Source organism: Sorex araneus, chromosome X (genome assembly GCF_027595985.1).
Source record: "Sorex araneus isolate mSorAra2 chromosome X, mSorAra2.pri, whole genome shotgun sequence".
NCBI classification, from domain to species: Eukaryota; Metazoa; Chordata; class Mammalia; order Eulipotyphla; family Soricidae; genus Sorex; species Sorex araneus.
Window position 1 is genome coordinate 150,312,538 of NC_073313.1, and position 15,831 is coordinate 150,328,368.

The 15,831-nt window shown below is 39.0% G+C and overlaps 1 protein-coding gene across 1 annotated transcript in view; it reads right to left on the reverse strand.

Moving 5' to 3' along the window:
* Nucleotides 1-2,143: 2,143 nt before the first annotated feature.
* Nucleotides 2,144-15,831, reverse strand: part of CLIC2 (chloride intracellular channel 2) — a 53,420-nt gene continuing 39,732 nt past the window's right edge. Inside the window, exons 4-6 of the mRNA XM_012935682.2 lie at nucleotides 5,921-6,027; nucleotides 4,850-5,031; nucleotides 2,144-3,559 (exon numbers count right to left, since the gene is read on the reverse strand). Coding sequence (XP_012791136.2) covers nucleotides 3,398-3,559; nucleotides 4,850-5,031; nucleotides 5,921-6,027 — 451 coding nt within the window. The 3' untranslated portion in view covers nucleotides 2,144-3,397. The remainder of the gene's footprint in view (nucleotides 3,560-4,849; nucleotides 5,032-5,920; nucleotides 6,028-15,831) is intronic.

Consider the following 15,831-nt stretch of genomic DNA (forward strand, 5'->3'; position numbering starts at 1 on the left):
GTTTGAGATAGCCAGGATGTTCTCCACAGAATTAAGTAATGGAGATTGAGATATGAATTCAGAGTGCTAGGAAAGCTCCTGCTGTGATGGCCACGCCCCTGCCGCGCTGTAGGTCCTGAGTGATGCTGGGAGGTTTTGCTATCCTGGGTCCAGGTTGGGGCATGTGCAGGAATGGGTCACTAGTTGGGGAAGTCCCCACACTGGTTTAGGGAGCCTGGGGAGTGCTGAGAGCAAGCTGGTGGCCTTGGAGGGGTGGTGCTGAAGGCAGGCTGCCGGTCTGGAATGCTGGGAAGAGTTTGGGTCTTGGTGGTGGGCTGGGGCACAGGCACGGGAGTGGGGCGCCGGCCTGGGTGGGGGGCTCACACCTGAGAGAATAGGCCGGTGGCGCTGGAGGGCTTCCATGGATTTTTGCATCGTAATTTTGTACCCTGTCACATTACTATACATGTTTGGTTTTGTTTCTAGGAGTATTTTGATTGATTCTTCGGTGTTTTCTAGATATAGTATGATGTTATCTGAGAACAGTGATAGTTTTATTTTTCAATCCAAATACTCATATCTTTTCCTGGACTAATTGCTATGGCAAGGAATTCTAATACTAATTGAATACCGCTGGTGAGAGTGAGAAACCTTGTCTTGTGCCTGATATTAGAGGGAAAGCGCAGAGTTTTTCAACAGTAATATGGTCAATAATATGGTCACTGTGAGTTCATAGTAAATGGCTTTAATTAAATTGAGGAAAGTTCCTTCAATCCCCATTTTATTATTATTATCATAAATGGGTGTGGATCCTGTCAAATGCTTTCTCTGCATCAATTAATATGATTATATGATTTTTATTTTTCTTTCTATTGATGTGGTATATTACACTGATTGACTTGCACATGTTAAACAGTCCTTGGATTCTTGGGATAAATCAGCTTGGTCATGGTATATGATATTTTTAGTATATTGTTAGATTCAATTTGATAATATTTTTAAGGATCTTTGTGTCTGTATTCATCAGAGATAGAGGTCTAGAGTTAGCTTTTAAAGTGGTGTTTCTGTCTGCTTTTGGTGTCAGGGTAATGTTTGCTTCATAGAAACTGCTTAGGAGGGTTCCTATTTCTTTGATTTTCTGGAAGAGCCTGAGTAGGATTGGAAGTAGGTCTTCTTTAGACATTTGGAAGAACTCACTGGTGAACCAGCCTAAATCCGGGTTTTTGTTTTGGGAGAAAGTTTTGATTACCCATTTAGGTTTTCTTGGTAACAATGACTCTGTTCAGGTGTTGTTTCCTCTTGGTTCAGATTAGCTAGAAAGTTGTAATAGTTTAAAAAAATTATCCATTTTTTCTAGGTTCTCCAATTTCATGGCATAAATATTTTCATAGTAATCCCTGATAATCCTTTGAATTTCTGTTGTATCTTTAGTTACATCTTCCCGTTCATTTCTGATTCATTTTATTAGTTCTTTGTGAGTCTAGATAAAGATATATCAGTTTTGTTTATTCTTTCAAGGAACAAGATCTTGGTTTTATTGATCTTTGGAATTGTTTCCTTGTTTCCATTTCATTGACTTTTGCTCTAAGTTTTATTACTGACTCCCTTCTGCTTGCTTTGTGTTCCTTTTGTTGTTGTTGTTGTTTCCAGCTGTGTGGTTAGGTTATTTTTTTTGGACCTTTGTGTACTCCTTTTTCTAAAGCTGAACTTTGTTTCTCTTTTGAAGTAATGAGTTAAGTTTAGCTTTAAAAAAATAATCAAAGTATTACTGTTTTATATGAGTTAAATGTTTGTATTTTTAAAAAATATTTAGATGTTTATAAACCTTTAAACACGCCACACCTGCTACTACTATACCCATCCATTATGAATTTCACCCTTTTAAAATTTTGTGATTTGAGTAGTTGATTGTATTTTAGCATGTGTATCTGAGCACATATAGAAATGTATATATTTCTGTATATTTATATATTTCTGTAGAAAAATTTTATTATTCTCTAATGACAGTGATCCTTATTCTCACATGGTAGCAACAAAGTCTTTTGATCACTCAGATTTCTAAGTTTCCTAATTACTTCCATTGAATAAAAGACACGATTTACTTTGAGACTGTTATATATTTTATATTTTATTTATATTACATATTTTTGATCTATAATACTATAACGGTTGCATATGGACATAATTGCAACACCACATCTATCACCATTTTACCCATATCCCTTTCCCTCTATTATATTTTGCTGTTGTTTGGGGGTCATCCCTGGAAGAGCTCAGGATTTCCTTCTGCCTCTGTGCTTGGGAATCACTCTTGGTGGACTCGGGGTACCATACAGGATGCTGGGTACTGAACCTGGGTTGACCACATGCAAGGAAAACAAACACCCTACCAGCCATTCTATCTCTCCGGCCCCTCTATTATACTTTTAATCTAATGACTGCTTACTCATTAACAACAGCAATATAATCTAGTCATACAGATAATAGTCTCATTATCATCTCTGACTATGCGGCAATAATATATCAGATGTTAAACACCATTTTGTGACCAGCTCATCTTTATTTTTTCCTAGAGTTGTCATTTTCTTGGTCTTTGTTTTATATTCTTGGTTTTTGGGACACACATAGCTATTCTCAGGGATCACTCTTGTTGGTGCTTGGGGACCACCTGCAGTACTGGGGATAAAACCTGGGTGTTGTCATGGAAAGAAACGGCCTCACCCTCTGTACTATCTCTCTGGCACCTAAAACTGACTTTTTCTTAATCATTTATTTTAGGATTTGCCTATATGATATGTTAAATCTATGATTTCATTATCCATTTCAGAAATAAATATCCGTGTGACAAACTAAAATATATATATTTTTAATGATTTAGATGGAAATATTTTTTTTCTTTTTGGTTCACACCTGGCGATGCACAGGGGTTACTCCTGGCTCTGCACTCAGGAATTACCCCTGGCCGTGCTCAGGGGACCATATGGGATGCTGGGATTTGAACCCGGGTTGGCCGCGTGCAAGGCAAACGCCCTACCTGCTGTGCTATCTCTCCAGCCCCTAGATGGAAATATTTTTAAGAAACAGTTTGTGATTGTGTTTACACTTATGACATTTGTAACTTTCCATATCTGTTGAGCATGATACATTTTACTAATTTGATCAAATAGCCAAGGATGCTGATGCTCTCCATATCATTTAAGATTGCAATGGTTATGTCATGAAAGTGGAGGAAATAAAGTGAAAATATGAAAACCTTGTAAATACACAGTGGGAAAAGTACAGAAAATATAGCACTATTTTTCATAAGAGGTGGCTAGAGAAAACCATTTTACATATTCTTATATCCAATACATTTTCTGCTGTGTTAGCAAATGAAATTTGTTAAGAGAGCTTTCTTTTTTTTAATGAAAGAACAATTCTAACTCTTTTGTTTAGCCACAGTTGCATAGGTATGTTCAATTTCCTTGTCTTCAGGGCACGTGTGGGTAAATTCTTCACGGGCATAGGCATTTTGGAGATAGCGCCAGACTCCTGAGAACTCTGCTGGAATTTCAAAGTTACGATATTTCTTGGCAGCAACCTAGGATTTTGGAAAAACAGAGTGAGGGTGGGGAGAGTGTAAATGGTGGTAATGAAAGGCATCAGTCTTATATCTATTGTATAGAGACATTTTATTTTTTATTATTTTTTGTTTTGCTTTTAGGTTATACCCAATGGTGCTCAGGGCTTATTCCTAACTCTGTGCTCAGGAAACACTCTTAGCTGGGTTGTGGGACCATATGGGGTGACGGGGATGGAACACAGGTTGGCTGTTTACAAGGCAAACACCCAATCATCTGAATATTATCTGGCCCCTAGAGACATATTTTAACAGTAAAGATCATTGAGAACATCTTACTTTAAAATTATTACAAAATAAACTTGAGAAATCTCAGATTTCATTTTTTGCCATGAATTGGTAGCTATAAACTACCAATTGTGTTTATATTTAGCAACTGTCTTTACAAGAAAGAATACAGGCAAAATAATTTGTATTTCTCTACTAAATTAAGAGTTCAATTAGGACCCCTACAGTGTCCTAATTCTGTATACATACTGTGTTTGGCATATAACCTGAGAAAAATATAAATTCTGTTTAGTAAAATTTTGTTAAACCATCATCATACTAGCAGCCCTCATTATTTGCTCCTAGTTGTGACATAGACACTGTTTTTGGAATTTTTTTGTTTGGGGGCCACACCCAGTAGTGCTCAATGTTTACTGCTGTCTCTCACTCAGGGATCACTCCTGGAGGGGCTCAGAGAACCAAATGGGGTACCAGGAATCAATTCTGGATCAACCCTATCTGTTGTACTATACCTCTGGCTCCTGTTTAGGAATTTTACCCATCTTAGTTGGTTTTAGTTGTTTTTTTTTTCTTTTTCGGTCACACCTGGAGATGCTCAGCGGTTACTCCTGGATCTGCACTCAGGAATTACTCCTGGCGGTGCTCGGGGGACCATATGGGATAACGGGGATTGAACCTGGATTGGCCGTGTGCAAGGCAAATGCCTCACCCACTGTACTATCGCTCTGACTCCCATAATTTTACCAATCTTAATGTAATTTCTCAACAACTGTGTGAAATGGATGATATCTTTATTTCATAATAGAAGATATCTTCTGATTTAGGAAGAAATAATCAAGAAGTTTTAAACTTCCCAGGGGATGTCATTATGATTTTTCCTCTGAGAAGAAAATAAGATGGAGATATACTGTATATATAACAATGATGACAAAGTCATCATATACATCAATAGGTAACTGTACATTATACTGACAAAATCTCAGTTCCCTCCCAAACCACTGAGCCTGGTCTCTAAAGACTTACTTTAATGATGTTCAATTTGGGTAGTAGGCTGCAGTCAGCTAATGTCAGTTTATCTCCATCCAAGAACAATCTTCTGGAAACTCTGAGTTCTTCAGGGCTGTATGGATCAATTTCATCCAGAAGTGGGGTGTTTAAATAGTCATCCAGACGTTTAAATTCTCTGAGCAGAGACTTTTCAAAATCTGAGTAATAAAGTTATAGGTTTACTTATGAAAGTATTGTATTCATGATCGATATATTTTCCACATTTAGACTCATCTATTTATTTGCTTATACTGGCTCTTTGTAATCAAAATAGCTAGAATGCTCAACTATCCTCTAATAAGAGTTTGACTGTTAATGAAATGGTTCGTGGAAATATATTTGAAATTTTCTCAAAGAGGTGCATTAGGAGAGTTGAAGAAACAATGAAAAATGATATCTCATCACTCAACAGAAGAATCTGAAAGTAGAATTAGAGACAGCTCTTAAGACTCAGGATAGTAAACTTATTCAGCAATGTTTGTGAGACAGGGCAGGTGTTTTGGCTTAAGAAATCTTAAAGGTACACAGGGTACATTTTACATCCAATAAAAGTTCTTTGAGGGGCTGGAGCAATAACACATCGGGTAGGGCGTTTGCTTTGCATGCGGCTGACCGAGGTTCGATTCCCAGCATCCCATATGGTCCGCTGAGAACCGCCAGGAGTAATTCCTGAGTGCAGAGCCAGGAGTAACCCCTGTGCATTGTCGGGTGTGACCCAAAAAAGCAAAAAAAAACGTTCTTTGAAGGAAATTTTAGAACAGCGGGTGAGAGCGAGAGTATTCTCAAACATCCCATTCTAGTTGACTGAGAATGTGAGAATAAACAGGTGATAGAGAAAAACAGGTTTAATGGGCATGAGAAATAGTACAGTGGATAAGGCACTTTCTTTGCACACAGCTGGCCCAGGTTCAACCTCCAGCAACTCGTATGGTCCCCAAGCCCACTAAGAGTAATCTGTGCTCAGAACCACGAGAAAACCCTGAGCACCACCAAGTGTGACCCCAAAACAAAACAAAAAATCCAGAGATTTAAAGAAAGTTATCTTACTTTTATTTGCCTCCTTCTGTGTATTCTTAATGTATGCAGAAAATTTAGCAAAGAGGTTACAGCCCACAATAAAGGAATCCATGTTCTTGGGACTCAGGTGAGGATACCTGAAAGGAAATATCACAGGGAAATTAATTGTCTGGAATCCTCTTATCTGTTTCTAGACTCAATGCTTCAAACGTTAACTAGGCACCCATACCTGCTCATAGACATCTGTTTGCCAGGAGACATACAGGTCATACATTTCAAATATATCAGTAAGTGGTAGGAAAATATGGTTTCAAATATTGTATCTTTTTATAAGCAAATTTCATTACTTCATCCCTCCTAATAGCTGCATAGTATTCCATTGTTTAGATGTACCAAAGTTTCTTTAACCAGTCATCTGTTCTAGGACACGGGTTGTTTCCAGATTTTGGCTATTGTGAACAGTGCTGCAATGAACATATAGGTACAGATGTCACTTCTACTGTGCTTTTTTTGCATTCTCAGGATATACTCCCAGAAGTGGTATTGCAGGGTCATATGGAAGCTCAATTTATAGTTTTTGAAGGACTGTCTATATTGTTTTCCAGAAAGGCTGGTCGAGTCGGCATTACCACTAACAGTGAAAGAGCGTCCCTTTCCCCCAATAACCAAGCCAGCACTGGTTGCTTTTGTTCTTTTGAATGTGTGCCAGTCTCTGTGGTGTGAGACAGTATCTTATTGTTGTTTTTATTTGCATCTCCCTGATATCTAGCGATGTGGAGCATTTTTTCATGTGCCTTTTGGCCATTTGTATTTCTTTTTTGAGGAAACTTCTGTTCATGTCTTCTCCCCATTTTTGATGGGGTTGGAGATTTTTTTCTTGTACAATTCTACTAGTGTCGTGTATATCCTGGATATTAATCCCTTATCAGATGGGTGTTGGGTAAATATTCTTTCCCATTATGTGGGCTCTTTATGTTTCTTTTGAAGTGCAGAAGCTTCTTAGTTTGATGTAGTTCCATTTGTTTGTGTTTGCTTCCACTTGCATTGTCAGTCATGTTTCATCCTCAAAGAGGTTTTTAGCTTCAATGTCATGGAGAGTTCTGCCTACATTTTCCTCTATGTGCCTTATAATTCATGTCTGATATTGAGGTCTTTAATCCACTTTGATCTGACTTTTGTGCCTGGCATTAGGCAGAGGTCAGAGCTCTTTTTTTTTGCAGGTAGCTATCCAGTTTTTCCAGCACCACTTGTTGAAGAGGCTTTCCCTGTTCCACTTCACATTTCTTGCTCCTTTGTCAAAGATTACGTGGCCATATATTTGAGGGTCTGTGACAGGATATTCATTTCTGTTCCATTGGTCTGCAGGTCTGGTTCTATCCCAATACCATGCTGTTTTAATTACTACTGCTTTGTAGTAGAGTTTGAAGTTGGGGAAGATGATGCCACCCATCTTCTTTTTCCCAAGGATTGCTTTAGCTATTCGTGGGGGTTTATTTTTCCATATAAATTTCAGGAGTGTTTTGTCTCTTTCTTTGAAAAAAGCCATGGGTATCCTGATAGGGACCGCATTAAATTTGTGTAGTCCTTTGGACAGTATTGCCATTTTGATAATGTTAATTCTCCCTATCCATGAGCAGCGGATGTGTCTCCATTTCCTAATGTCCTCTTTTATATCTTGAAGTAGTGTTTTGTAATTTTCCTTGTATAGGTCCTTCGCCTCTTTGGTTAAGCTAATTCCAAGGTACTTGATTTGGAGAGTATCATGCTAAATGAAATGAGTCAGAAAGAGAGGGACAGACATAGAAGGACTGTACTCATTTGTGGAGTATAGAATAACATCACATAAGGCTGACACCCAAGGACAGTAGATACAAGGGCCTGGAGGATTGCCCCATAGCTGGAAGCCTACTTCATGAGCGGAGGGGAGAAGGCAGATGGAATTGAGAAGGTATCACTAAGAAAGTGACGGCTGAAGGAATCAGTCGGGATGTGAGATGTGTGCCGAAAGTAGATAATGGACCAAACACTATGACCTCTCAGTATCTGTATTGCAAGTCATAATGCCCCAAAATAGAGAGAGAGAGTATGGGGGATATTGTCTTCCATGAAGGCAGGGGGAGGGCAGGAAAGGGGGGTATACAGGGGATATTGGTGGTGGGGAATATACACTGGTGGAGGGATGAGTGTTTGATCATTTTGTGATTGTAACTCAAACATGAAAGCTTGTAACTATCTCACGGTGATTCAATAAAATTTTTAAAAATATATTGTATTTTACAAAAGAAATGAAGGAATAAAGATGATGGAGAGGATGGGAAAAAACAGCCAAGATATCTTCCTCTTAGTAGTAAGAATGTTCATATAGCACAAAAAATAGAATTGGCCATGTCAACAAATTTAATAAGAAAAAATATAATCATCAGTTGGGGCAAGAAAAGTTTTTAGTAAAAATCCATTCCTACTCATAAATACACCCCGACAATTCTATAAAGAGCCATGCAAAAATGGCATTCCCTTGCTTCGTTCTCCCTACCTCTCAACCAATTAGCATCTCTATTGTACCTAATCTGTCCAAAGCCTGTATTATGGCAACAAGTTCTTGACTGTTCTCCTCACTCACATGCCTAGCCACCCCTCCACCAGGTCATTCTACAAACACAGCCAGAGCAATCATGTTAAAATGTAAGTCATACCACTATCATGTTACTCTCCTGCTAATTAGTCTCCTGATCTCATTTAGACTCAAAATGTAAATCCTCACAGCCATAGAACAAAATTGGATGCAGAAAAGTTGAATTTGCAAGGTTTTCCCAGTCAGCCATAAAGAGAAGAAACGTTTTCCTTTGTGGTCTCAGCCCATATATGCTAGCTCCTGGCAGTGACAGTATGAAGAGAGCAGGTTGGGCAGTATAGATTAAGGTCAAATGTTCATCTAACCGCAGTTTAGGTAGGATGAGTTCTCTCTTAATCTGCATCCTTGCCACCTAGGATGGACAGTTCCTGCCTCAGAGATTTCTTCATTTCCAGTTTCAAAAGTGCATTTTATTTTTCAGTCAGGATATTAGGAATTGCTATATGTATGCCTATCAGAGACAAATGATTTAACTTTAGTGGAAATTTTCCTGTCTGAGAATAGTTTTCCAGTGCCCCAACTGTACGAAAGTTGGAACCCATCCTAAACGAGGTAGGAAAACAGCTAGTCAGAATATTCTGTGTGTTGGCCTTTTCCTCTGGGGAATCTTCAACTTAAACTGTGGAAAATAAAGTTTTCTTCCTCTCCTCTGTGCAGTGGTGATACTCATTTTAGTTAACTCAGAGATTTATAGTACACACTCCATCTTACCTCTTTGTCCTCGTTTTCTCTGCCTTCACTTTCATCACTCTGATCTCTTCGCCTTTCTTCAAATTGCCCTGACAAACTCTCTCCCTTGAGCCTTTAACTCGGTTTGCCCTTAGATGGAATACTTTCCCTCAGATTGTGCCAGATTTGCCCTCGCTCTTCTTTCAGGTTTTTTTCTCAGGTTTTTTTCCTGATATCTTCTAAGTAAGGCCTTTCTCTTGTCACCCCATCTCGAATCACAGTCTCTACCCTATTCCTTCTGTACTTTCCTGTCTAGCCTTATTTTTTACCTTAGTATTTATCATACACTAAAGTAGTTTGTATTATGTTTTTTTTTTCTAGCTTATTTACTGTCTCCCTCAACTAGAATGTAAGCTCTACTAGGGCAGGGAGTTTCTTGCCTGTTGCATTCACTGATGTGTACCAAGTGACTGAAATAGTACCTGAAACTTAGTAAGTATTTAATAATTGCTTGTTGAATGATTTAATTAATTCATTAAGTTTCATAACTCGATAGAAAATTATCATCAGATATTTTCAGCCTGGACCAGAGAAATACTTCAACAGACTGAAGTGCATGCTTTGCTTTCAGAAGGCCTGACTTTAACCCCAGCCACCACATGCTCCCCCAGCATGCAACTGCAAATAGCCAGTTGTACATTACACTGCTAGTTGCAGCCTGAAACTTCAAAGCAAAAATTTTTCAGCAAAAATCATAGCAAATATTTCTCTTAAAACCAGTAAGAAGCAAACAACTCATTATGCTTTGCAACACAGTATTGAATGTATTAACACGCTAGACAAGTAAAAATATGAATCTAAATGAAGAAACTCTGAAACTACTTAAACTAAATTGAGGAACTACTTAAACTGAATTGAGGAACAATTTACAGGGCCTCCTGTAAATGCTATGATAACTGATATTGCTTTTGAGGTCCCACCAAGTAGAGGAAGACAATAACACAATAGCACTGTAGCACTGCTGTCCTGTTGTTCATCAATTTTCTTGAGCAAGTACCAGTAATGTCTCCATTGTGAGACTTGTTGTTACTGTTTTTGGCGTATCGAATACGCCATGGGTAGCTTGCCAGGCTCTGCTGTGTGGGCAGGATACTCTCGGTAGCTTACCAGGCTCTCTGAGGGGGACAGAGTAATTGAACCCGGGTCAGACCCGTGCAAGGCAAACGCCCTACCCGTTGTGCTATCGCTCCGGCCCAATAACACAATCAATTCAATTATTGGAGGAGAAACGTGTTGAAGTCCAAGAAAGTATAGGAAAAATTCCTAGAATTAATGAACGATTGCAGCAAGATAGGTAAATACAAGTCAAACATTAAAAAAGGCCTTTATCCTAGCAATAACTTGATTAAAATGTTATAGCATATTCCATTCATCATAGTGAAAACTGTATTAAATATTTAGAATTAATTTAACTTAAGATGTATTAATACAAGATAGAGCCAATATGAAAACAAAAAACCCCAAATATCATAGAATATAGGGCCAGAGAGATAGTACATCAGATAGGGTGCTTGTCTTGTACATGGCTAACTAACCCCTGATACCACATATAGTCTCCTAAGCACTGCAGGAAGTGGTCCCTGAGGATTACTCTTCCTGGAGAAATTCCTGAGTAAGAGCCAGAAATAATCCTGTGTGATCCCAAAACTTAAAGAATATAGACACATCGATCGATAACTATAGTAAATGCAAATCTCTCTCTATCTCTATCTCTTTCTCATTGTTAATCTGTGAAAAAGAAGACAAGGTTGCCATATCGATGAGTATGAATGAAACCTTAAGTACTTTAATGCTAAGAGAAATAAATCAGACAAAGACAAATACTGTTTTTACGTATGGGATCTTTAAAAAGTCAGATTCACAAAAGCAGAGAGTAGAATGATGTTTTTTCTAGTGGATTGGTAGTGAGGAAATGTGGGAGATGTGTTTTAAGGGTACCAATTTTCAAACTATATAATTAAATCCTTGAAATTTAATATAAAACATAGCTATTATAGTAAATAACATATTCTAAACTAAAAATTGTTAAAAAGATAGCTCTTATTTTTCTCATTGCAAAAATAATATATAAATATGAAATGTCTTCAGATAGTAATATACTTAATGAAATTTCACGGCTTGGAGACCAGCCTCACATGCTGGGGGAAAGGGCAGCTCAGATAGAGAAGGGAAAGCAAAAATGTGGTAGGAGGACCCGTTCGGGATGGGAGAGGCGTACACGGAGAAGATTATAGACCGAACACATTGGCCACCCAAGATCTCCATTACTAACCACAATGCCCAAAGGGAGAGAGGGAACAGAGGAGAATTCTCTGCCAATAAGGCGGGGTGGGGAGGGGGATGGGGTAGGGGGGTGGGAGGGATGATGGGGTCATCAGTGGAGAACGGGTACTGGTGGAGGGATAGATACTCAAGCTGTATATGACTGAAACACAGGCACGAGAATATGTAAACCTGTATCTGTACCCCCACGGTGATTCATTAATAAAAAATTAAAATAAAAAATGATAAAGGTCCAACAATAAAAAAAAATTCTAGATTGTTGTTTTCTTTTGTTTTGGGGCCACAGTCGGATATACTTAAAACTTACTCCTGACTCTGTATTCAGGGATCACTCCTGGTAGGGGTTGGGAGACCATTTGAAGTGCTAGGATAGAAAACAGGTCAGCTGTGTGCAAGGCAAGAGCTATACTCTGTACTAGCTTTCCAGCCCAATATGTTTCTTTACTCTAGCCATATTAGTGGGTATAAAGTATTGGATTGTGGTTTTGATTTATATGTCTCTAACAAATAATTATGATAAACTTATTTATATTGTTCAGTAGTGATTTTTGTATGTTCTCTGGAGAAATTAACAAGCTCCCCTCTATTCCTGTTTACTCTGTCTTATAAAATAGTCTTAGGCTTTGTCCAATGTGTTTTATCATCAATTGAAATGATCTACATTTTCACCCATTCATTATTGGTGCTCTAAATTCATTCCTATGAGTTTGAGTTACTGTCTATTGCCCCTAATGCCTTTTTTCTTTTTCTGTTTCTTTTATTTTTTGCTTTTTGGATCACACCTTGCGATGCACAGGAGTTACTCCTGGCTTTGCACTCAAGAATTACTCCTAGTGGTGCTCAAGAGACCATATGGAATGCTGGGAATATAATCCGGGTCGGATGCATGAAAGGCAAATGCCCTACACACTGTGCTATCGCTCCAGCCTCTCTAATGCCTTTTTAAAGAACTACCTACCAACAGCATTTCTTGTAGGTCAGGTCTATCACTTGTATCACTTGTTATCCCATTGCTTATCGATTTGCTCAAGTGGGCTCCAGAAACGTCCTATTCGTCCCTGTTGCATGCTATTGTAGACCAATGGCGTCTGCTCACTCCAGGAACACGAAGCACCTCAAATTGTTCATTCAGGGTCTTGATGAAGAAGTCTGACCATCTCATAGGTGGGTGGCCATGCGTTCTTTCGTCAGCTCACAGACGATCCTGATATACTGAGTTTGAATGCCCTGTTTGGCTAGGGCTTCAATAACCCCTTTAGTCTCAACAGAATCAAAGGCCTCCTTTAAATCAATGAATGTTAGACAGAGTGGCATCTTGAACTCTGTCGAAACCTCCATGAGCTTGGTCACCATGTGGATATGGTCAATCATGCTGAATCCCTTTTGAAACCCGGCTTGCTCGCATGGTTGTCCTTTGTCTGGTTTTCTGCCAATCCTGTCCAGGATGACTTGAGTGAACTACTTGTAGACACACCTGTCAGTGTTTAGGGCTTGCTCCTGTCTCTGCAATCAGGGATTAGTTGTGATGGTGCTCTGGGGACTATAGAGGGTGCTGGGGATCCAACTTATGACAGGAGCATTCAAGACAAGCACTTTAATCACTGGAATATCTCTCTGGTCCCTCTTTAGCTCTTTAAACACACTTAGCTGTTAACTTAAAATGTGTATCTATTAAATGAAATGCCTGAATGGGACCGGAATGATAGCACAGTGGCTAGGGCATTTGCTTTGCATATGGCCGACCCAGGTTTGATTCCTGGAATCCCATATGGTCCCCCCTCAGCACTGCCAGAAGTAATTTCTCAGTGCATATACAGGAGTGACCCCTGAGCATTGCTGGGTGTGACCCAAAAATAAAAAAAATAAATATCTGAATTTCCTTAGGAATAGTTTCTATTAATATCTTTTCCTGGAAGTGGGCCAAATTTTCTTACTTGGTGACATTTTTTGGTGATAGTTTATTTGGTAATATTGTATTCTTAGAAACTGGACACCTGAATATTAAAATGTGGAAACACTGTAAATTATGTTTTCCTTTTCCAAGGGTTTTTGTTCCTTGATTTAAGCATAGTTTCCTGGTTCAGTGGATTTTATTTTTGTTGGTTTTGTTTGTTTGTTTGTGGGCCATACCAGACTTGTTTGGGGCTAACTTTTTAAAAATGTTTCCCCCATTTTATTTTTTTTATTTTTTTACTGTACTTTTTTTTGTTTTTTGTTTTTTTAATTTATTTATTTTTAATTAGAGAATCACCATGAGGGTACAGTTACAGATTTCTACACTTTTCTGCTTATACTTCCCTCATAAAAAGTTCGGGAACCCATCCCTTCACCAGTGTCCATTCTCCACCACCAGTAAACCCAGCGTCCCTCCCACCCTCCCCAATCCCATCTCCCCCCACCCCACCCTGCCACTGTGGCAGGGCATTCCCTTCTGTTCTCTCTCTCTATTTAGCTTCTAAGGCCCACAATAAAGATGTTGAGTGGCCATTGTGCTCAGTCTCTAGCCCTCATTCAGCCCGCAACTCCCTTCCCCCACATGGCCTTCGACTACATTATAATTCGTGATCGCTTCTCTGAGTTGCCCTTTCCCCAGAATGTGAGGCCAGCCTCGAAGCCATGGAGTCAACCTCCTGGTACTTATGTCTACAGTTCTTGGGTGTTAGTCTCCCACTCTGTTATTCTATATACCATAGATGAGTGCAATCTTTTTATGTCTGTCTCTTTCTTTCTGACTCATTTCACTCAGCATGAAACTTTTCATGCCTATCCACTTAACTACAAAATTCATGACTTCCTTTTTTCTAACAGCTGCATAGTATTCCATTGTATAGATGTACCAAAGTTTCCTCAACCAGTCATCCGTTTTGGGGCATTCGGGTTTTTTCCAGATTCTGGCTATTGTAAACAGTGCTGCGATGAACATACATGTGCAGATGTCGTTTTGATTATACTTTTTTGCCTCTCTGGGATATATTCCCAGCAGTGGTATTGCTGGGTCAAATGGGAGCTCAATATCTAATTTTTTGAGAATCGTCCATATTGTTTTCCAGAAGGGCTGAACCAGTCGGCATTCCCACCAGCAGTGAAGAAGGGTCCCTTTCTCCCCACATCCTCTCCAACAGCGGTTGATTTTGTTCTTTTGGATGTGTGCTAGTCTCTGTGGTGTGAGGTGGTATCTCGTGGTTGTTTTGATCTGCATGTCTCTGATGATTACTGATGTAGAGCACTTTTTCATGTGCCTTTTGGCCATTCGTATTTCTTCCTTGGTAAAGTTTCTGTTCATTTCTTCGCCCCATTTTTTGATGGGGTTGGATGTTTTCTTCTTGTAGAGTTCAACCAGTGCTTTATATACCATTGATATCAACCCCTTATCTGATGGGTATTGTGTAAATATCCTTTCCCATTCTGTGGATAGTCTTTGTATTCTGGTCACTGTATCTTTTGCGGTGCAGAAGCTTTTTAGTTTAATGTAGTCCCATTTGTTGATCTCTGTTTTTACTAGATTGCTTAGTTTCGTGTCACCTTTGAAGGTACCTTTATCTTCAATATCGTGGAGGGTTTTGCTGACCTTGTCTTCAATGTACCTTATGGTTTGTGGTCTAATGTTGAGGTCTTTAATCCATTTTGATTTGACTTTTGTGCATGGTGTCAAGTCAAGGTCTAAACCCATTTTTTTGCATGTGGTTGTCCAGTTGTGCCAGCACCATTTGTTAAAGAGGCTTTCCTTGCTCCATTTCACATCTCTTGCTCCCTTATCAAAGATTAGATGATCATACATTTGGGGTTGTGTGAAGGGATATTCCACCCTGTTCCATTGGTCTACAGCTCTGCCTTTGTTCCAGTACCATGCTGTTTTAATTGTTACTGCTTTGTAGTAAAGTTTGACGTTGGGGAGGGTGATGCCTACCATTGTCTTTTTCACAAGAATTGCTTTAACTATCCTTGGACGTTTGTTATTCCATATGAATTTTAGGATTGCTTGATCCATTTCTTTGAAGAATGTCATGGGTATATTTATAGGGATCGCATTGAATCTGTATAATGCTTTAGGGAGTATTGCCATTTTGACAACATTGATTCTCCCTATCCACGAGCAGGGTATATGTTTCCATTTCCTCATGTCCTCTTTGATTTCATGGAGTAGCATTTTGTAGTTTTCTTTGTAAAGGTCTTTTACTTCCTTGGTTAAGCTGATTCCGAGGTACTTGATTTTCTGGGGCACGATTGTGAATGGGATTGCTTTTTTCATGTCCCTTTCCTCTGCCTCATTGTTTGCATATATGAAGGCCATGGATTT